The 24,366-nt window shown below is 50.3% G+C and overlaps 1 protein-coding gene across 3 annotated transcripts; it reads right to left on the bottom strand.

The window, feature by feature from the left end:
• Window positions 1-1,256: 1,256 nt before the first annotated feature.
• Ccdc114 (coiled-coil domain containing 114) lies at window positions 1,257-24,366 on the bottom strand. 3 transcript variants are annotated; one of them, XM_021214404.2, is made up of 15 exons: window positions 24,197-24,366; window positions 23,994-24,085; window positions 20,467-20,566; window positions 19,942-20,131; window positions 13,917-14,039; window positions 13,619-13,732; window positions 10,414-10,481; window positions 8,201-8,388; window positions 7,863-7,997; window positions 7,403-7,485; window positions 7,130-7,298; window positions 2,679-2,842; window positions 2,505-2,602; window positions 2,169-2,247; window positions 1,257-2,082 (listed from the first exon to the last, which is right to left on the bottom strand). In XM_021214404.2, exons 2-15 carry the CDS (start codon window positions 24,070-24,072, stop codon window positions 1,579-1,581), a joined length of 2,094 nt encoding a protein of 697 aa, XP_021070063.2. In that variant the 5' UTR covers window positions 24,073-24,085; window positions 24,197-24,366; the 3' UTR covers window positions 1,257-1,578. The 3 variants fall into 3 exon arrangements, with proteins under 3 accessions (XP_021070063.2, XP_021070072.1, XP_029399465.1); XM_021214413.2 differs by lacking the exons at window positions 23,994-24,085; window positions 24,197-24,366 and having other exon boundaries at window positions 1,358-2,082; window positions 2,163-2,247; XM_029543605.1 differs by lacking the exons at window positions 1,257-2,082; window positions 2,169-2,247; window positions 2,505-2,602; ... (6 more) ...; window positions 13,619-13,732; window positions 13,917-14,039 and adding an exon at window positions 17,808-18,357.

The following is a 24,366-nucleotide window of genomic DNA, read 5'->3' as shown; positions in this document are numbered from 1 at the left end:
AATCAGGGCCAGCAGCTTCTGCCACGTGTCAAAGCCAAGGCCAGTCAGGGCTGTCTGCAAAGCCCAGAGCCCCACTCCCCATCCCCCGCCAGGGCCTGTTCTGCTGTAAATGTGCACGATGGAACCACTGGGTCCATGGAAAGCTCCAAGAGTTGCCATTTTTTTCTTTTCCCAGGACTGCCTCTCCAGGTTGAGGCTGTCCTGTCAGTGTGGGGCAAGAGCATGATGTGGGATAGAGGCCTTAACTAACCCACAAATAACAAGAATACTGGAGCAAGAGAAGCCTGGGTACCAGAGTCTGGTGCTGAGGATGTTTGCAGCCCAACCCAGCCTGTCCGATACAGATGCCAGCAGAGCCAGCAATGGATAGGCGTGCTAAGGCCTAGCTAACTGTTGCCTGTCTAGCCAGCCCTCTGAGGTGTTACTAATGTTATAAGGAAACTTGCCCGTGTGCTGTTACTAGGGAACTTTCTCATGCCGGAGTTGACTGCAGACTCTGTTATGGTCTGTGCGTTGGTGTTCTTAGAGACCAGTCACAATAGAGGTCAGTATAACTGCTTTGTATAGGTAGCCACAATAAGCAAGGACCGGAACCAACCGCCCAGCGGCACTTCCTGCACCTACCCGTGAGCTTTTGTGGTTTTTGCTTCTATAAGCTGCCCCAGGATGGACACCTTAGATTAGAAAGACACCTGCAGCAATATAAAGCCATCTGGAGTAAAACTTCCATTTTAAGTAGGGGTCGAATAAAGTTTGAATTCCCCAACACCTCGTGGGAACTGATGCCCTCCTTGACAGGGAGAGACGTGCGCGTCCAGGTTGGCAGGTTAAGACTGGAGTGATAGGCAAGCCAAGCCCCACACCGCAGATGAACGACCCAACCAATGAAAACAGGGTACATGTACAACAAAGACTTGTTTCTAAGAAGTCCCCTATCCCTAAGTTCTGATTGGTGGAATTAACTTGGCACAGATATTTGTGGACCTCGGGCTTAAAAGCTCTGTAGAATTCTGGCTGGTGGTTACAGTTTAGCTCCTGGGTCTGCACTGCATCCCTGATCTTGGGGTGTGCCTTCAATAAACCAGCCCAATTTGACTGATTTGTGTAGTGATTCCCAGACCTCAACAGATGGATTAATGCATGCATGCATGCATGCATGCATGCAGGGGTAGGCAGATCTAGGGATGGGCTCACAAGTCTTTCTCTGAGCTGGAAACAGATGAAACCATGTCTGAACACACTTGTAGGAACCAGGCTTGGGAAAACAGGGCTCTGACCTTTATTTCCAATGGTTCCAGTTCACCTAGTCAATGGAGGGTAATCCAATTAGGAGACAGGGACATCAGATGGAGGGAAGCTTGGGAGAGAGATGAGGAGGGTAGAGACGGGAAGCACGGAGGATGAGAACAGAGGGAGGCAAGGCCAAGGCAGAGTCCGTAACCATGGGGAAAGATGGGAAGAGACGGAGGGAAACCCAAGAGGCCTGGGCTTACAGGGATTGGAAAGGAGTCCCTAGGGAGACGCAGGGCAGACGTTAGAAAACCTGCCAAGAGTCGAGGCAGGAAGGGACCCACAGCCCTAGTTGTAGCCCCTCGAGTCCTTGCTAGTAGAGGAGCTGGGCCTGGAGGCAGGGGCAGGACTGGACGCGTGGCCACTGCTGGAACTGAGGCCTCTACTCAACTCCGACCCCACGCTCTGGCTGTGAACGCCGCCGGCTGTGCTCTCGCGGCCTCTGCTGGTCTCCAGGTAGCCCGTAGACCCCAGGTAGCTGCTGGAGCTCGTGGGTTTGAAGGCCCCACGGCCCCCCTGGGAGCCCCGGCTGGACACAGGTGCTCCGCTGGCACTGGCAGAAGCCATGGCCACAGGGCCTGCAGCAGAGGCAGAGTCACCAAAGGTGACGTGGCTCACGGAGCCAGTGCCACGGCCTCGGCTCGTCTTGTGGCTCAGGATGGACTCGGGGACTGTACTGGTTTTCTTGGAATGCATGGGGACGGTGACCAGGGAGATCTGTGGACTGGAGAGAGTCAAGCTCGGGCTGCTGTCCAGCTTCTTGGTGGACTCCTCCTCGTCCTGGAGCTGCAGCTGGAGGTGGGTATCATTAGGGTCCCAACAGGTTTAGAAGTCCTTCCACCCCCCCCCCGCCCCCTACCCAGGGGCTCCACTCTCACCGACTTCATGACTTGGCTCAGCAACTCTTCCTTGCTCATAGGGTAATCCTCTTTGATTACAACCCCTGAGGAGTCCTCCCTCAGGTGGGAGAAAGGTAGAAAGTCTGATTTCAGAGTTCTACCTCATACACAGATTCCAGCTCTCCTGATCCGGTCCTCTCCCCTTGGAGCAACAGCACCCCATCTTCCCACTCTACTCCCACCTCCCTCCAAGCTCCCACGTCACCCCCCTGTGTCCGAGAAGGCCATATCCGAAAGTCACACCCATGCCCTCCACCAGACCCCTTTAGTCTGCCCGTGGGGTCAGCCCCCTTCCCTGCTTGGCCCAAGCCTCACATGGTATCAGGAGGCTTAAGTGGGGTAGTCTTCTTGGAGGGTTCCTGTAGGCTCTGGCCCAGCGCTAGAAGTGCAGCATCAGCCAAAGGGGTAAGGTTCTGAGAGGGGGGAAGCCTAAAGTTAGCACAGGCTTAGCCAAGCTTGACACCCACACCCAAGTCCCTGCCTGCCCACCTGGACCTCGAGGAAGGCCTGCACGGTGAGGAGCTGCACCAGCCGCTTCTCAATGGTACTCAGGAAGAGGCCTATGTCCCTGTCCCGCATGTAGGTCTTGACCCCAAGGAGATCCTTGATGACACTGCTGTCGCACTTAGCCTTGTCGAAGAGCACCTGGATATCTGGGATGAGAGAGGGACATTGTGTCGGCTAAGAGTGAGCGACTGTGAGCGACCCTGCGCAGCCCAGCCAGCCAGGCCCAATGGCTGCCTAGCCTCAGCTTCGAGAGGGTAAAGGGAGCATTGCCAAGATGCTACCTTGGCTGGGCTCAGATCCCACCTGGCACACATGCATCCCAGAAGTCACCAGGTCACCACCCCAAGCCCCGAGCCCCACATGGCCTATTGTGTTTAACTGGTTAGCAGGTTGCTGTTAATGACAGAAACACCACAGCTGAGGCCTGCCTCCCCACACAGGTGAGCCTGTCCCTCCAGCTGCCCTCCTTAGAAGCCTCATGGCATCTCTGGATATTTGTTAAACACATACATCAATTGATTTCCGTTGTGTGTTTAACTTCTTAAAGGTGTCTCGGCTACTCCACTAACAGGAAATAACAGCAAACCACCAGAAATCACCTAACTGTCCCAAAGAGGGACAACTCTGCCAACAGTCATTACTATAGGTGAACTGTAGCCCTCTAGGTTCTTCCATTGGAAGTCTAAGCCTCTCCCTCCCCAGCACCTAAGGATGTGATTTATTAGGAGACAAGGCCCCTTGAAACTCCTAACACAAGAGGACACACTATGTGATTCAGACACACCTAACCTTATAAAACAGATGGAGAAACGTACACATATATACATACACAAAACACCTACATGTAAAAATAAGGAAAACAGAATGAACCCACAGTGTAGACATTCAGTGGTAAGTTGCAAGACCAGAAAATGAAGCCAGCCAAAGCCAAAGAGACCTACAGGAGCACATCCTCCCTCATGGCCCTCTGAAGGACCTGCTCTCCTGGCCGCTAGACTGTGAGTAAGAAACGCCTATAGTTGGTGCTCTGCAGTTCTTGGCTTTGATGGGACAGACCACAGGATGATGCTCATGCGGAGAAGTGGAATACGCAGGAACCAAGATCAAGACAGCACTAACCATCCTTCAGCGAATCACCGCACTGCCATATTATGATGGTGCTGACACACTCCAAGACAGTGACAAATGAAAAACAAATAAAAATAGCACAGGGGCTGGAGAGATGGCTCAACGGTTAAGAGCACTGACTGTTCTTCCAGAGGTCCTGAGTTCAATTCCAACAACCACATGGTGGCTCACAAGCATCTGCAATGGGATCTGATGCCCTCTTCTGGTGTGACTGAAGAGAGCAATGGTGCACTCGTATACATAAATAAATAAATAAATCTTTAAATAAATAAATAAAAGTAGCACAGTAGCTAGCATGCTGCCATCCCGTTAGGTGTCAAAAGAAAGGCCAACAATAAAATGTCAAAGTTCCCAGTGAGACAACACAGACACCTCCGTGCCTCAGAGGAAAGGGCTGCCTGCTGAGCTCTGCTATGAGCCCCAGCAGGCCTCCTGGAACCCCTCACCGTTTTGTACTTCTCCATCTTTACCCTCCACCATTGCCCTAGCTGACCCTAGCGACTAGACATGCAGCCGTTTCTAAAGACTCGGAAAGTGGGAGGTACACACCTAGGTCAAGAGCTCTGGGACCCAAAAGCCATGTGGCCAGTCTCACTCCACTGCACTGATACCCAGAAAGGAAGACAGAACCAGCTAACAGCACCCAGTTCCCTACATATGTGACTTCATCTGGGACAAGCCCAGACTCTCACATGGAAGCTGTACTGGCTGGTGTGTGTCAACTACACTCCTTGGAGAGGAAGGAACCTCAGCTGAGGCTATGCCTCCATGAGATCCAGCTGTAAGACGTATTCTCAATTAGATGGAGGGCCCAGCCCTTTGTGGGTGGTGCCATCCCTAGGCTGATGGTCCTAGGTTCTAGAAGAAATCAGGCCGAGCAGGCTATGGGGAATCGAGCCAGTGAGCAGCAGCCCTCCATGGCCTCTGCAGCAGCTCCTTTGGTAATGAACAGAAATGTAGAAGTAGAAGCTGAACAAACCCTTTCCTCCCCAACTTATTTTGTGACCTGTTGTTTCGTCACAGCAATAAAAACCCTAAGGCAGAAGCCAAACTAAGTTCTAGTAAAAAATACCTTTGCGACCTCAACTAGGTAAAGGCTCCTTCTACCACAAAGCCACTGACTGTACTGACAATTTTGGGGGTTTGGTTTCTTTAAAATACATGGAAATATTAAAAGACTATGTTTTCATTTTAATCCCAGGGGTGGGATTTGGGGCTGCTTCAGACTGTCCACAGCAGCTGGCTATGCCAGCTGGGGTCTGGCCAGCCGCAGAGAGTTTCTGTGATCTGTGATATTTGGAATGCTGGGGTCTATAAATGCCAGGGCCCTGAGAGGTGGGGTGGGCTGTGGTTGGTTGGCGGGCTCTTGGTTGTGGGTTGGTTGCTGATGATCACTGTGTGTTAAGTAGTCGTGCACAAAGAAGAAACGAGAGATCAGATATCCTAATGGCAAAGATGAAGCCTGCCCCAAGGAATTCAACACGCCTATGAGCAGGAAGTAGTCGAATGATAACACACACACACACACACACACACACACACCGCTTCTGACCCCTGACTTTATCCAGGCATCTCTTTCCTTTCTTCTCCTTTTCTCACCTATCTTGTGTCATGGGGTTGGAAGGGCGGAAGAAAGAAGGACCCACAAAGTAGCAAAGACAGCCAGAACTAATTACAAAAGGGAGTTGAGTACATTGTACCAAGCATTAGATAAATTTCAGTTCATGCAAGGAAGTTGGAGAGTATGCAACCATACAAAAAACGTATATCCAGAATCAAAACAGTCCCTATAATTCAGAACAAGAAAAATAATCTAATTCAATACTAAAAATGGCGGCTGGAGAGGTGACAGTTAAGAGCACTTGTTGCTCTTGCAGAGGACCCAGGTTCAATTCCCAGCACCAACATGGTGGTTCCCAACCATCTGTAACTCCAGCCCCAGGGGATTCAATCCCCCCTTTTGATGTCTTCAAGCATCAAGCATGCTTGTACATTGCATACAATGTAGGCAGTCTGTTCTTACATTAAAAAGTAAGTCTAATTTTTAAGATGTTCAACTATTTTTCCCCAACTATTTAAGTAAATAAAATATGTGTGGGCAAGGTGGCTCAGTGGGTGGAGGTCCTTGCTGTCAAGCCTGACAACTTGAATTTGATCCCAAGATACAGGGAAAAGGAGAGAACCAACTACTGCAAGTTGCCCTCTGACCTCCACATATGTGCCATGGTATACTCGTGTACACACACACACACACACACACACACACACACACACGGCACAAAGCCAAACAGGAATGTCTCGGGAACCACATCGAATGAGTGCTGTAGCAATAACAGAACGTGATGGGGAGACACTAGGGAGTGGGCACGGCTACATCTGAGACACACATATGTGCACACGAAGGCATAAAAAGAGAAATTGCCATCGTGACCCACGACTTTAATCCCAGTACTTGGGAGGCAGAGGCAGACCTATCCCTTTGAGTGTGAGGCCAGCCTGGTCTACAGGGTGAGTTCTAGGACAGCCAGCGCTACATAATAAGACCCTGTCTCAAAAAAACAAATAAAATAAAATAAGCCAGGCGTGGTGGCGTATGCCTTTAATCCCAGCACTTGGGAGGCAGAGGCAGGTGAATTTCTGAGTTTGAGGCCAGCCTGGTCTACAGAGTGAGTTCCAGGACTGCCAGGGCTATACAGAGAAACCCTGTCTCGAAAAACTAAAAAAATAAAAATAAAATAAAAACCTAAAGGGAGAGAAAGAGATAAAGGAGAAAGAAAAGAAAAGAAAAGAAAAGAAAAGAAAAGAAAAGAAAAGAAAAGAAAAGAAAAGAAAAGAAAAGAAAAGAAAAATCGGGGGCTCAGAGATGGCTCAGAGATTAAGAGCACTGGCTGCTCTTCCAGAGGTCCTGAGTTCAATTCCCAGCAACAACTTGGTGGCACACAACCATCTGTAGTGGGATCTGCTGCCTTCTGGCATGCAGGTGTACATGCAAATAGGGCACTCATACATAAAATAAATAGATCTTTTTAAAGAAAATGTGGAATTGCTCTGGAGAACTGATAAGCATTCTCTAGTGACTATAAAAGTGCCCTAGCCTATGACTCAACAGTCACACACCTGACATTCATGAAGAGACAGATGGATGGATGGACAGGTGCACCCCAGATGGGCTGACAAAAGGGATGGACAGAGAAGCAAAAGCAGAAGCAGCATGGAATGCCTCTTAGTGGCCGGCTCCCCACAATCCACTGCATCCTTCCTAAGGAAGAGCTTCCGGCTGGGAGAGGGCACCTCGGGGTACTTACCAGCCTTGATTTTTTCCAGTAGACCTCGGAGAACCTGGAAGCGACCCTCCAGCTGCTCCGACTCAGAGCACACCTTGTCCACATCCTGCTGCAACACTTTGTACTGCTGCTCTTGCTGCATGCGCTGTTTATCCTGACTGGCATGCTCACTGACTAAGGCTTCCTGCATCTGCAGCAACAGGGGCTGGAGCTGGATCTGCTCTAGGCCTGGGGAGAGGGTGTGGGAGTCTGGGAGGTAGGTGGGGCGGTGTAAGGAGGGTGGGCCTTGCTCACCTCTTTAATCTCCTCCTGAAGATGGTGTATCTCGGAGTTCTGCTCATTGATGAAGTTAAACTCAGCAAAGTTGCGTTCCTCCACTGGGGGAGTGCAGGGGGGTCCAGAGGGATGGAGTTAGAAACAGAAGGATCACTAAGGGTTGAAAGACGACAGAAACAAAGGCAGAAAAACAGAGACAGATGAAACAGGAACAGCCACAGAAGGGGCACCAACACACCGAGAAAGACAGGGTCGGTAAAAGATTTGGGGAGACCCCAAGAAACAGACAGAGAGGGTCGAGGGACAGATATGGAGAGAGGAAGTTCAAGATATATGGAAAGAAACAGAGGTGCAGATGCAAGGGAGGGACACTAAGGAACAGATTGAAAACTGGAGACAAGGCAGGGTCCCCGGGGCAAGGCAAGTGCTTTGGGTGGTGCTGGGTAGCCCCGCCTCCTCATCCACTCTACCCACTCACACTCCAGGTATTTCTCCACCAAAAGGTCAGGGTCGCTCTCGCCGGTCAGCTGGGCCAGTTTGCTCAGAGTGTCCTCATAACGCAGCATTAGCTTCTCTTGGGAGGTCTTTCGGAGTCCTTCTGACACTTCCCAGGCTATGGGTAACACGGGGAAGTTGAGGGCTTGCATCCTGGATAAGGCCCCCCTCCCCACTGCCCTGCCAACAGGCTCTGCCCACTCAACAGCTCCACTAGCCTTTGCCCCACCTTCTCCTAAGGGGCTCCACCCTCTCTGAGGGCCTAGGGATGATAGGTGGAGTGGCCCTGGGTTAGGTGCTCGTTGCAAGCACTGGCCTCACCTCGCTGTTCCTCCTTTTGCACCACACGGGGATCCCGTTGTCGGTCATCATTCTTGAGCTTAAGGAATCGGTGCAGCTGCTCCAGATGTGATATCTGTCGCAGCAAGATCTGTGCCTCTGTATCACTCTGAGCCAGCTCCTTCTCTGCGCGCTCCTGCAGCATGCCCATCTTGGTCTTGGCCTCTTCCCTGGAACAGGAGGGGCATGTCGGTCAAAAAAAAGATGGGTGACTGAGCTGGGGTCAGCCTACGAAGGACGGTGCCAGATGGCTTCATAAGGATGCTCACAAAAGCAGAGAACATTCTAGGCTGGAAGACCTGGGTCAGGATCGGGGCTAGATATGACAAGACCGGTGGCCACACAGGGGACACAGAGGCCAAAGGAGGTGGTCAGGCCCTGCCAGAGATTATTCCCAGACTCAGAAAGGACAGCCTGGGTGACACTGAAGGTTGGATGGTCTGTAGCTAGAAATGAGTAAGACTGGGGAGTTGGGTCTTTTCCATATTCTAGCACACCCCATTAAGGCAGGAATGATGCCCCTGGCCTGCTTGGCTGGGAATAAGGGCCTGATGCTTTGATGTGTCAACGGCAAAGAGCCCCTGCCCTAGGCTATTCATCTCTGCCTGCCTTGGGGGGTTCCTCCCAGAGCACCCCTGAGGGCTAGTTAGTCATTCTCTAACATAGATGACCTCCCCCGACAATAGCAAGCCCCAGTCCCAGAAACCTGTGGGTTGGTCAAGCCATCCCTTCCCAGAACAAGACACCAGCCTGTCCCTGTGCCCCACCCGACAGTCCACCGCAGGTGGCTCAATGAACTGACCGCTGCGTCATCGGCAGAGAATTGCTAGCTAATCAGATTCCCTTCCTCGAAGTTAGTACTAGAGAGCAAGTTGAAAACAGGACAGCAAGGACAGAAGTGCATCTAGACAGAAGGCCAGAGGTCAAAAGCCAGCCAAGGTGTGGAGAAGCTGGACCGAGGTGGTAGGGGTGAGGGGTGGAGGGTGGCGGGTGGCAAAGGTAAGAGATCAGACTTTAGCCAAGGAGATAGCTTAGCGGGTAAAGGAGCTTGCCACCAAACATGACAACCTGAGTCAGATCCCACCCCTGCAGGTTAGCCTGACTTCCACATGCATGGTGTGAGCATGCATGGGTGCATGTATGCAGACACATACACACAAAATAAATAAGTGTACCAAAAAAAGATCAAGAAGAGAAAGAAATCACAGAACAACCAGCAGAAAGAGTGGAGAACTAACACGTGTGCTCTGGACAAGGACGGAGACAGGCCTCTCACCCCGCCTGTGTGGAACATTCAGGAAACCAGAGACAAAGAGGAAACTCGAGGTCTGCTGGAGCCTTGGAAAAGGAGAGAGCTGCTCCTCAAGGGTCTGGATAGAGCAACGGCTGTCCACCATGGCGGATGTGCCTGGGCTGTACACTTCTATTGTCGGACATGGGGTCTCCTGTAGCCCAAGCTGGCCTCACACTGGATTTGTAGCTAAGGCTGGCCTTGAACCCCTACCTCTCCCTCCTGAGTGCTGGAATGGCAAGCATGGGCACCAGCATATCAGGCTGACATACACTTTTAAATGCAGATTATGAGCATTAGAAGAACAAAGAAGATATACAGAGGAAACCCTGGGGGGGGGGAGCCAAAAAAAAAAAAGAAAAAAAGAAAAAAGAAAAGAAAGAAAAACAAAGAAGAGAGAGAGGGAGGGAGAAAGGGATGGAGGGAGGGAAGGAGGGAGGGAGGGAGGGAGGGAGGGAGGGAGGGAGGGAGGGAGGGAGGGAGGGAGGGAGGGAGGGAGAGAGGGAGGGAGGGAGGGAGGCCTTAAGGTGGACTTGCTGATGTCCCAGGCTCAAAGGTCCTGAGAGAGGAAGCAGGCACTGAGCTGAGGGAAGAAAAGATGCACAGGGGCCAAGAGCCAAAGAGCCTAGGCAGACAGGGAAGCCAGCGCCCAAGCAGCTCCCACGTGCCATCTGGCACGTCTGTGCCTAAAGGCTGTGTGTCTGCCCTGGGGACCAGCCCTTCAGGCCTGAAGCTGTCACAGATGGAATTCCCCATTTATATACCCCCAAGGAACAGGGTGGGGCATAAGAGTTGGGGGTATCTCTTAGGTTCCACCCTTCTTTACCAGTCTCCAGGCCTCCTGGCCCCCACCCCTACTGCCTCTGCTACCCAAGTGCCCCCCCCCGGGGGTGGGCGAGCTTACCTGGCAGTATAAGCAGAAGTAGAGGATGTGCTGAGAGCTCCAACCATCTCCCGGAGTAGGTGGATCTCCTACAGGGACACAATGAGCTGGCTTCCTCCAGCCTCCACACCAAGAAGGGGTGGTCCTACTCCTAGCACTGCAGACTGCTCCTGTGAGCCTCTGTCTGGGAAAGGACTTTTTTGTTTGTTTGTTTTTTGTTTTGTTTTTTTTCGAGACAGGGTTTCTCTGTGTAGCCCTGGCTGTCCTGGAACTCACTCTGTAGACCAGGCTGACCTCCAACTCAGAAATCCGCCTGCCTCTGCCTCCCAAGTGCTGGGATTAAAGGCGTGCGCCACCAGGCCGGGCGGGAAAGGACTTTTTATCTGTGGTTGTGTTGGTGGGGGTTGTTTTTGTTTTTGAGATAGGGCCTCTCTGTGTTATCTCTGGCTCTCCTGAACCTATGTAGACCAGAATGACCTTGAATCAGAAATGGGGTTTCAATGAGGTCCCAAAAGGAGAAAATCAGGAGGACATGTGGGAGCGGTAACTCAGGAGTCATTAACCCAGCAACAAAGCCCTAGCCCAACTTGCCCACGGGCTTGGAAACCTGCTCAGGTGTCATTACTATCCTGGGGTTTGGTGTGGTGTATTCACCGAGGGTCTTGGGATGGAAGCTTGGTCTCTGGGCGGCCATAGTGGGAACTACTGGGACTTTTTTACTATGAGATTGCTAAAGACTGGTCTCAAAAAGGACAGAGGTCCAGGTCCAGCCCTCTGCCTCTCCCTTGATTTGCCATCTCCTTCATGCCCATGTTCCACCCATTATACTATCTGCCATGATGTGCTGGACCAAGAAGGCCCTAGACAAAGCAGTCCTGGGCAGTTTGGATTCTTCACCCGCAATCTCCTTTCTCTCTACGATCCCCCGCCTCCATACGGAACACGCCGTGACCTGATGTTCTGTTTTCTAGCTCCTCCCAAGTAACCACATATTTTCAGTAAAAAGAGAGCTGGCTCAGCGGTTAAGCCCACTGACTGCTCTTCCAGAGGTCCTGAGTTCAATTCCCAGCCACCACATCGTAGCTCACAACCATCTGTACTGGGATCCAATGCCCTCTTCTGGGGTGTCTGAAGAAAGCGACAGTGTACTCATAGACATAAAGTAAAGCAAACACACACACACACACACACACACACACACACACACACACCTTTGCAAAAACAATCGAGAGGTGGATAAGCCCAGATACTAGGGAGGTAAGGAAGGCAGGGCCATTAAATACGGGGTAGAGGGACGGGATGGTACCTGGGATAGGTTTTTGGAGGATTGGTCTGGTTTGGTTTGGTCTGGTCTGGTCTGGTCTGGTCTGGTTTGGTCAGGTCTGGTCTGGTCTGGTCAGGTCTGGTTTGGTTTAATGGGCTGAGGGTCTGGGCAGGAGCTTGGGCATGAACTCCAGAGTGTTTTCTTTTGAGACAGGGTATCTATAAATCTGTCACCCAGGCTGCCCTGCACCGACCTTGCTGCCTCTGCTGCAGAGGGACAGGAAGACAGGCATGCATCACTGTGCCCAAATTTTTGGAACTGTTTTTGTTTGGCTTGTTGATAATATTTTACAAATTTATAAGAAAAGTTAGGTGAACAAAGACAAGACAAAAAAGGCAAAACTAAGCCCAGGTGGGGCCACTCCTCAGCAGGAGAGTCGGTCAGTCACCGAAACCTCAGAATAAAAAACTGACCCCAAACAGAGCTGAATGAAGTGCTCCCGATGAGACACTGAACCATGCAGAAGACAGAAACAAGAACTGGGCCAGGAAGGTTTTGAACAGATGAACACAGCAAAACCCTCCTTGGGGAAGGAGGGACTGACAGCAAGGGTAGGCCATGCTAACAGGATGCTGCTTGCCCACAGTGTTCTGACAGTCTGGGGGTGCTCTGCAGGGAGGAAAGGGCAGGAAAGAAAAAACCCAACAACACAGACACAATGGGGTCGCTTGGGGCCTAAATCTTGATTTTTCCAATCCCTACTTCCCACTGGGGGATAAAAAAAAGACAGGACTTGGGACTCAAAGGTTAAGAGTTCACTTCCAGGCACCCACCTTGGGCAGCTTACAACCACCCAACTCCAGCTCCAGAGGGCCCCCTGTGTGCGCACGGACAAACACACAAGCAGATGCGCATGCACATAACTAAATATTTTAAAGCAAGATTTTTTTTCTTAAGAGAAAGAAAATGGGAACTTGTTGGAGAAATAGTACCAGGGGAGGATAGAGCTGGAGAGGGCACAGGGAGGGGACGGTGAGGTGGCATCCGTGACAGAGGTCCATGGCCAGTGTAGTAACTGTGACATTCACCTTGAAGTCACAATGCTGAACCTAGTAAGAATGTGGCACTGGCCAGGGTGGTGGGTGTTACTCAGGCAAGGGTGTTAGCTGTCACCGAGAGCGAACAGTGGGGATCTCCAGCAGGGTAAACTCATCAAAGGAGACTCCATACCAGAGCATCTATCTCCTCCGTGGCTGTGACACCTGAACACCAAATCCCAAGCCCAGCTTCTTCTTAAAGTGCCCTGCCTCCCATAAAGCACTAAGCAAAGCAGAGGGCCCACCCAAGGGACCTCCTCCCCAAAACACAGCTGGCCGGAACACTCCCACCACACCAAGGTCACGGTGGGGAGGGGAGGGAGGAGCAAGAATGACCAAGGTATAGGAGGAGACAGAGAGAGGTATGATGGCTCATATCTGTAACCCAGCAAAAGGGTGGGAGGACTGGCAGAAGCTCAAGTCCCAGCTTGGGCTATAAAATAAGACTCTCAAGATACCTATCCAAATGTACATGTATAAACATATACATATATCCTGGTGAAGGGTATAGAGTTCTGTGTACGGTTATAAGATTGAAATTGTTTTGATATAAACGTTTTATAAAGGAGGGTAGAGGGAGAGAGGGAGGGAAGGAGGAAGGGACAGAATGCTAGCTCTTCAAAGGGCTCTGAAGGGAGGGGCTCAGATCTCAGGGAATGTGAACCGAATGGCTTGGTGGGCCTCTAGGTTGCCCCGGATGATAGAGCTCACGGGGAAGCTGGTGTTTGTGTGTGGGAATGAGATGAAGGGGAGCTGTGTTCTTCCCTCTCTCCCCCTGCGCTGAGTTGAGCCTGGGCCTAGGAGCCCAGGAGCCTGTGGACTCGGGGCGGGAAAGGACTGACTGGGCAGAGTTCCGAGCCCCCACCTTCTTCAGCTTGCGGTCCATATTCAGGTAGCGGCCCCTCTCGATGCGCAGCAACTCCAGCTCCTCCCGCAGGGCTGCATTCCTCACCAGATGGATGTCAAAATGACAGGTGACCTGGGGTGGATGTCAGAGCATTCATGAGGCCCAGGTACGCATCAGAGGTGGGGGCCACCCTGTTCCCTCCAGGAGAACCTGAAACCTATCCGTCTAAGGGGACCCTCAAACCCACAGTGCCCGCCCTCCCGATGCCCTTTGAGCCAAGCCTAAGGTTTGCCCTGGAGAGCTGGAGGGCACACACCCTGTCCAGCTGGTCTTCCAGGATCCTGATCCTTCGCTGGATTTTCATCTTCTGATACATGATGAGATCAGGAGCCGAGGCCTCCTTACTCTGCGTGAGGACATGGGTCTCCCAGTCCTGGATCTGGAGGGAACGCAGCATCCATCATATGCCTGGGAGAGATGCATCAAGGACATCTGCTGTCCCGGCAGCCCCGGCATCCTTCCTCCGTTCTGCAGCGCCCAACTAGGCCAAAATGCCCTTGCAGCCACTGGACCCAAGTCTGGGCAAACACAGGGACTGTGGCCCCAGATTAGCCAGCTCTGCCCCTCTTCTGGTAGCCTCTTTTATTTGTTTGGCTGGTTGGTTTGTTGGTTTGGTTTGGTTTTTTCAAGACAGGGTCTTACTGTATATCCCTGGCTGTCCTGGAAATCACTACGAAGACCAGGCTGGCCTCGAACTCGGAGATTTACCTGTCTCTGACTCTCCTGGTGTTTTTGAAGATGCCCATGAGATGGAAGGGTTGGGTTGCTGCTATCACAGTCCCCAGAAAGAGGGGGATGCTGGGAGACTAAGGCCACCAGTTACAAGGGGTCTGAGATGCTAAGGTTGCCTAGCGGCCCCGCCAGCTTCCCACATGACCTGGTTTCTGAGCTCTTGCGGTGCCTGGACTTGCTCAGCAGTGTGTAGACTGAATGAACAATGGTGACCGTGTCGCAGTCTGTATGATATCGGCTAGATGGCATACCCAGAGACGCCTGTCAGACACCCTGATGCCCAGTGCCTCAGAACCTAGAGACAGACTGCCAGCAGAACAAGCTCCAAGACAGCCAGAACTACAGAGTGAAATCCTGTCTCAAAAAACCAAAAAATAAAACCAACCAACCAAACAGAAATGGTCAGCCAAACACCAGGAGCAAGGGGATAGGCTCCGGCTAAGCGCTGGGGAAACCACCCAGCCTGTACCTTGAGCCTGGCCAGTGGTCTCTGGGGCTGAGAATAAATTTCACGTGTACCACTCCATGGGGAGACTGGCTCTGGCAAAAATAAACAGGCACCAGGATGCCAACACCAGACTAGCCCACGGATATATATATACCCTGTGAGGGCACATGGGCCGAGGTCGTGGCCTGCCACATGCTCCTGGTGGCTTGAGGGATTACCACAAGGTGGCAGTGTGTGCCTTTCAGTGAGGTGACATTCTTCTGAACCAGTTTTCAGCAGCAGCTATGATAAACAAATGAAATAAAGATCCAAATTGGAGAACAGTAAGTGAAATGTACAACGGGGTGGGGTGGGGTGGGGGAACTCTCCTCGCCATTCTTAAAACTTCATGTGAATCCACAATCACCCCAATGCAGTTTTCAATCACAACACCTGGGTAGTATGTGGCTGCAGCAAACACCTTTGATCCCAGCACCCAGGAGGCAGAGGCAGGTGGATCTCTGAGTTCGAAGCCAGCTTGGTCTACAGCATGAGTTCCCAGACAGAAAACCCCCATCTCAACAGGGAAAAAAAGAATAGGAATAAAATATAGAGCTGGAGAGATGCCTTGGGGGTTAAGAGCATTTACTGCTCTTGCAGAGGAGCAGTGTTCAGTTCCCAGCACCCGCCTGACATCATGCACAACTACTTATAACTCCAGCTCGAGGGGATCTGACGCCCTCTTCTGGCCTCCGTGGGTACCTCCGCGCACATACTTTACACAGACACACACAAAGAAGAAATCAAAAGAAAATTTGAAAAGAATTTAAAGTGAACATTTTTTTTAAATCTATGCATATTATTTTTACAAATGGGCTCCTGACTTCTTATTACACAAACACTTGGTGGGCTGCTGGAACTGGGCTGGCTAAGGTATAGCTGTCAAACGCACAGCACTGGGGGCAGCTGGGACAACTCAAACCCCACAGGTCTGTCGGTCTGTCGGTCTGTCGGAACTCTAAGTCAGTGCTCTGCTGCTGCTGCTGCTGCTGGAACTGACCGTTCTCCTCGGTTCTCTATAACTGCCCCCCTGCCTTGGAAGCCTGGAGGAAACCCTAGATAGCGATGATGGGGCACCAGCTTCAGAACAAACCCCCTTCACAAAGAGCCCAGATGCAGAGCCAGAGACTGAAAGACAGGATCCTGCTACCTCCTTCAAGGGCACATGCCCAGAAACCTCTGGACTTCCCACAAAGTCTCCTCTCTTAAGCCTCTGGAAATTGTCCTCTGGGTGCTCTATCCATATTTCAAGTGTTGGAAAAAAAAATTTTTAAAGATTTATTTTATGTACATGAGTACACTGTAGCCATCTTCAGACACACACATCAGATCCCATTGCAGATGGTTGTGAGCAGTCAGTGTTCTTAACCACTAAAGCTATGTCTCCAGCCCCGAGAGTTGCGATTGTTTTTTTTTTAAAGCCTGGGACTTTTAAAATTTGGGATATGTGATATGTTGTGATGTTGCCATTATTAATATGACATTTTGTGGACAACAGGAAAGGAGAGGTTATGGTTTAACAAATGATATGTTTGTGTGTCAAATTGACCAGGGGTCAGCTGTGTATCAGTATCATATTCACTTCATCGTTCTTGGGCCCCTCTCAAAGCTGCGGCCCAGACCTCAGCCCAGCGTGACACCTCTTGAGCCTCATCGAACAACTGCTGGCAAATATCTTAGAACTTTCATTGCTGTGATAAACAACCATGAGCAAAAGGCAACTTGGGGAGGAAAGGGTTAATTTCAGCTTTCATATCCTGAACACAGTCCATTGTGAAAGGAAGTTAGGGAAGAACCTGCTTACTGGTGGTGTCCTGGCATCCTCAGCCATGATTTCTAATACCTCCTGGGACCACCTGCCAAGGGGTAGTACCACCCACAATAGACTGGGCCCTCCCACATCAACCATCAATCAAGAAATGCACTGTAGGCTTGCCTGTGGGCCAATCTTATGGAGGTATATTCTCTATCAGGATTCCGTTTTCCCAAATATGTCTCTAGCTGTGACAAGTTCACATAAAACTTGGCAGCACAACTAACTGATCCATCACCAACTTGAGTTCCCTCTGGACCACAGCTTCTGTGGGCTGACCCCGAGGAAACACTCCCAGATTTCACCTCACTGATGCTGACCTCTTAATCACAGCCAAGTCTTCAGCCCCAGCAGACCAAAATCAATTGTCCCAGTAAAGTGAAGGTTTCACTTCAGCGGTTCTTAATTCAAAATATCACACAAGTGACCCTGATAGAGCCTTTGAAAAATGCTCAAACTTCCCTCTGAAGTATCACAAGCCAGGCCTCCATCATCTGCACCGCTCTCAGGTTTATCTTTTTAGTTTCTACAAAAGTTCACGGAGCCTGAGCAGTCGAAAGCTTTTCCAGCTCAAAGTTCCAAAATCCTTCCCCCAAAAAGATTGTCAGGTCTGTCCTGGTACCAAGTTCTAGCTTATTTAGGGTTTCTTTTGTTTGTTTGTTTGTTTTGTTTTGTTTTGTTTTTCGAGACAGGGTTTCTCTGTATAGCCCTGGGTGTCCTGGAACTCACTCTGAGGACCAGGCTGGCCTCGAACTCAGAAATCCGCCTGCCTCTGCCTCCCAAGTGCTGGGATTAAAGGCGTGCGCCACCACGCCCAGCTATTTAGTTAGGGTTTCTATTGCTGTGATAAAACACCATGGCCAAAGGCAACCTGTGGAGGGAAGGGCTCATTTCCCGTCACAGTCCTGCATGAAGGGAAGTCAGGGCAGCAACTCGAGGCAGAAACTGAGGCAGAGGCCATGGAGAACCACTACTTCCTGACTGGTCTCTCATGGGCTTGCTCAGCCTGCTTTCTTAGAACACCCAGGACCACAGTGGGCTGGGCACATCCACATCAATCATTGTCTTAGTTGGGATTTCATTGCTGTGAAGAGACACCATGACCAAAAGGCAACTCTTATAAAAGAAAACATTTAATTGGGGCTGGCTTACAGTTTCTGAGGTTTAGTGCCTTATCATCATGGCGGGAAACACGGCATCATGCAAACAGACATGGTGCTGGAGACAAAGCTGAGAGTTCCACTTTTTAATTGGCAGGCAGCAGGAGGGGACTATGTCGCTGGGCATAGCTTGATCATAGGAGACCTCAAAGCCCACTCTCACAGTGACACACTTCCTCCAACAAGGCCACACCTCCTAAGATGACAGTCCCTAAGGGCCATGTGTTCAAACATACAAGTCTATAGGGCCCATCCCTATTCAAACCACCACAACCACCAGTCAAGAAAATGCACCAGAGACTTGCCTACAGGCCAATCTTAGGAGGCATTTCTCAACTAAGATTCGCTCTTCCCAGAGATGTCTAGCTTGTGACGCTATTACATAAAACTGGTCAACACAGCCCTCAGCACTAAGGGGCCCTCTGCCGTCCCTGCCATACGGCTCCTTTCAGCACGGCATGGCAGCTCTTCGGTGCTGGTGGATAGCTTCCCTGCAGTCTGCAGTCTAGTAAAAGGGGGTCATAACCCAATCAAGGGAGTGACTGCCATCATCCTGTCACATTCTGTGAGCTTCGAAGCCCACCTTGGGTGTGGCTCGGCCGGATCACCACAGACCATTCTCCACAGTCAGGATAAGAATGCCAGCAAGTATAACAATCAGCCAAGCTGCAAATTAAGGCTTCGGGCTCTCAGAACTGTCTCTCATCGTGGTTTGACTTCTTGAGGTTTCTCTCACAAAACAAAACAAACAAAACAACAACAGGGGCTGGAGAGCTGGCTCAGCAGTTAAGAGCACTGACTGCTCTTCTAGAGGTCCTGAGTTCAATTCCCTGCAACCACATGGTGGTTCACAACCATCTGTAATGGGAACCAATGCTCTCTTCAAAAAATAGAGAACTGGCCGGGCAGGGGTGGCACACGCCTTTAATCCCAGCACTTGGGAGGCAGAGGCAGGCAGATTTCTGAGTTCGAGGCCAGCCTGGTCTACAGAATGAGTTCCAGGATAGCATTTGAAATGTAAATAAAGAAAATATCTGATAAAAAAAAAAAAAAAAAAAAAAAAAAAAAACGAAACATCAAAGGGTTGGAAAGATGGCTCAGTGATTAAGAACATTGGCTGCTCTTTCAGAGGACCGGAGTTCAATTCCCAATACCCACATGGTGGCTCACAACTGTCTGTAACTCAGTCAGTCCCAGTGGATCTGACTCTCTCACACAGACATGAAGGGAAAACGCCAGTGTACATAAAGATAAAAAAATAAGTAAAATTGAAAAGGGCTAGAGAGATGGCTCAGACATTAAGAGCACTGGAAGCACTTCCAGAAGTCCTGAGTTCAATTCCCAGCAACCACATTATAGATGGTCATAACCATTTATCATGAGATCTGGTGCCCTCTTCTGGCATGCAGGCATACATGCAGGCAGGACATTGTATACATAATAAAAATTTAAAAAAAAAAAAACTTTTAAAATAAAACAACAACAAAAACCTTACTTAGAAATTAAGAACTGCAAAAAAAAAAAAAAAAAAAAAAAAAAAAAAAAAAAAAAGAAAGAAAGAAAGAAAGAAATTAAGAACTCCAAGACAAAGAAAGTTTAGGTACCACTAGTTCAAAAGTGCATCCCAGGATCCAGCATGGTAGCCCACGCCTTTAATCCCAACATTTGGAAGGCAGAGTCAGATCTCTGAGTTTAAGGATAGCTTGGTCTACACACCGAGTTACAAGACACCATAATAAGACCTGTTTCAAAAAAAAAACAAAACCAACCAACCAAACAAACAAAAAACATTCTTTTCCGGTGGTTAAAAGTATTCAAACAGATCCACAGTCCAGCTAAAATTTAGTGTGAACTTGGGAGTATTTTCTTTTGCTTGGCACATTGCAGGGATGGGAGGTGGGATTCGCAGTTTGTAGCCTTGAACTTACAGCAACCCTCCTGCCTCAGTTTTTCAGGGTGTTGGCTTTACGGCACACACCATCCCTGGCTCTGGGTGGAGCTCAGGGCTCCATTTTTCAGATAAGCTCGCCAAGACTTAGAACAGATACTACAAGGTCTGATAGGATGGTAACCAACTCGGAGAACCCACCTGCTTGTCCAGGGCCCGGTTCTGCTCTTGCAGCGCCTCGATTTCCACCTGCACCTGGGCCCGAGACTTGAGAAGACATTCCATTTCCGCCAAATGCTTCTTGTCTCCCAGTCGCTTGACCTGGCTCTGCGCTATGTTAATCTGCATCTGGAGCTTGGCTCGAAGCATCTCCAGCTGCCTAATCTCCTCGCTGTCCATCCGGGAGGAGCAGGTGGTCCGCACCAGCAAGTGGCAGCACTCAACAACCAGATCCAGCCGGCGCCCCTCACTGAGTCCCGACCCTCCTCCGTGACCTTGTGCTTCTCCCAACCCCGTCTTATCTCTACCCCAGCACTGGACTCTCCAGAGATCCTGCAACTCTCAGGCCCTGCACCCCCTCCTGTTCCTACCTTTTATCCTGCCCCTTTCATGACCACTCCCCTGTCCCAGCTCCTTCCCCATCCCTGCACTTCCCCTGCCCGTCTTCCCGCCTCCCCTCCTCCCAGGGCTCAGAAGCCCCTTTTACCGGTCTTTTCCCCAGCTTACACTTGCTTCCTGATACGCTGATGCACTTCCTTGCTGTATGCCCGCCTTTCCAACTCCATCATCTTGCGCTGTCGTTGCAGGCGGCTGAGCTCCCCATCCACTGTGGATGAGACCAGGCAAAGGACTCAAAGGACTCAGACGGTCCCTTTAGAATCTCAAAAACTACAACTGTATTCCAGTCCCAGCCCTGACGTCCTATGGAACCTCCTTGTGTTCCCAGTAGTCAAACTGACCCATTCCCATTACAACTGTCCTGTCTTAAGGATGCTCCTAGGAGGAACCCTGGTCTAAAACACCTGGGACTAGAGAAAGTGGCTCCCTCCGAGCCTTCTGTTGGACTGCAGTGGTCTCTCTCCTACTATCCTCTGGACTTCACCCAGACTCCCACTCATCTCCCTACAACGTCCTCAAGGACTTCCTACACCCGAATGGTCCCTCCCTCCTCTTAGAGGCCTCAGCCTAAGGCCAGCGAGCCTGCCATACCCATCTGTCTTAGTTAGGGTTTCCATTGCTGTGAAGAGACACAATGACCAAGGCAACTCTTAAAAAGGACATCATTTTATTGGGGCTGGCTTATAGGTTCGGTCCATTATTGTCATACCAAGAAGCATGGCAGCATCCAGGCAGGCATGGTGCTGGAGGAGCTGAGAGCTCTACGTCTTGTTCCAAAGGCAAACAGGAAAAGACTGATTCCCAGGCAGCTAGGAGGAGGGTCTCAAAACCCACCCCCACAGTGACACAAGTCCTCCAAGAAGGCCACACCTACTCCAAGAAGGCCACACCTCCTGATGGTGCCACTCTCTGGGCCAAGCATACTCAAACCACCACATTCCACTCTCTGATTCCCCTAGGTTTGTTCAAACACAGGAGTCTATGGGGACCACACCTAGACACGGTATGACACTAAAACATTTAGTCCAGCTAGAAAGGTCCATAGTCTATAACAGTCTCAACAATGTTAAAAGCCTAAAGTTCAAAGTCTCTTGTGATGTGTGTCCAATCACTTAACCACAATCCCAAAGCAAGATCAAAAGCCAGCTGGGCAAACTCCAAACTCTACATCTCTATGTCAAAGTGTTCTTCAGAGCTCCAACTCTTCTCTGCTTTGTTGACTGCAACAAACTTCATCCTCATGGGCTGGTTCCACTCCCTGTTAGCAGCTTTCCTCAGAAGGTATTCCCTGGCATTTCAAACATCTTGGGGTCTGCAAGGCAACTTCAACTTCGCAGCTTCTTGTTCCAATGTCTGGGATCCCCACATGATCTTCTGGGCTCCTCCAAAGGGCTTGGGTCACCTCTCCAGCTCGCCCTCTGTAGCACTCTAGGCTCTGGTTGACTTCACTCCATTGCTGCTGCTGTACTTGGTGATCATCCCATGGTACTGACCTCTCCAACTCGCTGAAGTCTTCCACTGCAACCAGGCTTCACCAATAGCCTCCCATAGGCTCTCTTCATGGTGCCAAGCCTCGAGTCCTTTGCATGACCCCTTCAGTCCTGGGCTGTCAACTGCAGCTGAGGCTGCACCTTTCGCCAATGGCCTTCCATGGCCTCTCAGAGTGCCAAGCCGCAGCTGCTCTGCATGACCCCTTCATGCCTTCAAAACTAGTACCACCTGGGTGACTCTTACACATTACCAAGTCTAGCCACAGTACAAGGTACAACCTTGGCTGCCTCTGGAGCACAGCATCTTTGTGCTCTCAGAAAACACTTCCCAGAGATTTCTCCTCAGTGATGCTGGTCTCTTCTTAATCACCACTAATTTCTTAGCTCCAGCTACTAACCAGCATCAATTGTCCAGTAACCCCTTCTAGTCTTGACTCTAAAGCCAAAGCCACATGTCCAAAGCTGCCCAGTCCTACTGCTTGCAGAGGCTGAAACATGTCCCCCTGTTCTATTACATTATCACCAACTTTCTGTTTTCCAACTCCTTCAGTGCCAAAGCTTAGTGGTTTTGAAATTTGCTTTGTAGACTGACCTTGAACTCAGAGATCTGCATGGCTCTGTCTCCTGGATGCTGGGATTAAAGGCCTGTACCACCATGCCTGGACTTAAGCTTTTATCTGGAACTTGCTGTGTACCAGGCTGGCCTTGAACTCAGAGATCTGCTTGCCTCTGTCTCCTGGGATGAAAGGCAGATAGCACCAAGGCTGGGCCTAAGAGTTCATGGTCACTGTGCCTCAAAATCTGGATCCACAAGAATGCCCTCACTTTCTGAATTGTGGTTCATGCCAGATTAAAAGCCCAAATGAAAACAATAACCAGGTAATAACACCTAACATGATATAACTATTCCTTGTTCAACTGCAAACACAAACAGTAAGCTTAGGTAGGATTGTTCTCTGAAGTCACCACTCCCTTCATCTGTTTATTCCTTGAGCACAAGATTCAGCTCCATTTCACTTCCTGGTGTCCCTTTATTACTTGAATACACAAGTAATAAAAATTTTGTATTTTTCCTCTCTGAGTTTGCTGTGGTTGATCAAAATGTTCTTCATGAAAGTAAACCAGAGGATGAAATCTGTGCTGGGCTTTTCTGAGACTTCCTTTGTCGATGCAATTTAATCTGATTCTCTTCACTTTCGCCTTAGCCTCAGGCAGACTCTTCAGAAAAAGGGCAAAAATCAGTCACATTCTTCACCAAAATACCACCCAAAAAAAGTCTCTAGGCCACATACTAACATTCTTCTCTGAAACCTCTTGAGCCAGGCCCCCACAGTTCAACTGATCCTCAGCACCAATGTCTTCTATGTTCCTACTAGGATGGCACATTAAGCCCCACTAAAAGCATTCCACTGCTTTCCAAAACATCCCCAAATCCACATTCCTCCAAACAAAAGCATGGTCAGACCTAGCAAAGCAATACCCCACTCCTGGTACCAATTTCTATCTTAGGGTTTCCACTGCTGTGAAGAGACACCATGACTAAGGCAACTCTCATAAGGACAACATTTAATTGGGGCTGGCTTACAGGTTCAGAGGTTCAGTCCATTATCATCATGGCAGCATCCAGGCAGGCATGGCGCTGGAGGAGCTGAGTTCTATATGTCTTATTTCAGAGGCAAACAGGAAAAGACTGACTCCCAGGCACCTAGAAAGAGGGTCTCAATGCTCACCTCCACAGTGATACACTTTCTCCAACAAGGCCACACCTACTCCAAGAAGCCACACCTCCTCATAGTTCCTCATAGTGCCACTCTCTGGGCCAAGCATATACAAACCACTACACCATCCTTTCAATCTTTCCCACCAGCCTCCCACCCTCAGCTGAGAACTGACCCAAACCATGTCCACACTCCTACCCCAGCCACCCTAGCCATAACCTGCATATGCTGTTCTCTCTCCTCCAGCTATTTTTTTTTTTTTTTTTTTTTTTGAGACAGGGTTTTACAGAGGGATCCCCCTCTGTTCGGGCTCGAATCTGCCCCCAGGAGAGGACGCTCCTGGGAGACCTCCCACCCCTGGCTCTGGAACTTGAAGAAGCTGAGAACAGAAAAGGAACTTCGGAGGAGATGGGGAATCATGAATTACCTGATCCCTCCAGGAACATCTCGCTTCCTTCTTCGGAGCGGGCGCTCCTGGTGGACGGACCCAATCGCATCCTCGACATAGTGGTGGCGCTCCTGCAAGGGCACACTAGCCTCAGAGCGCGCAAGCCAGCGCACAGAGCGACCAACAGTACTGCGGCCTCTCTGAGCCTCGACCCTTCAAGGATTACCCGGGATACCGATCACCCCAAACACTCACAATCTGGGTCCTGCGGCTTGACTCAGACTCGGTCCCTGGGCCGCCTCTCCGCACCTCGGAACCCCGGCCGGATTGGGGTGGGTGGGGGCGAGGTCACGGCTCTACCTGCTTGAGTGCCTGACCAGTCTCAGTAGCTCCACTCTCACTGTTGTAGTCT

This window comes from Mus pahari, chromosome 1 (assembly GCF_900095145.1).
Source record: "Mus pahari chromosome 1, PAHARI_EIJ_v1.1, whole genome shotgun sequence".
NCBI classification, from domain to species: domain Eukaryota; kingdom Metazoa; phylum Chordata; class Mammalia; order Rodentia; family Muridae; genus Mus; species Mus pahari.
The sequence above is the reverse complement of the archived record's forward strand: the minus strand, read 5'-3'. Positions and strand labels throughout refer to the sequence as shown.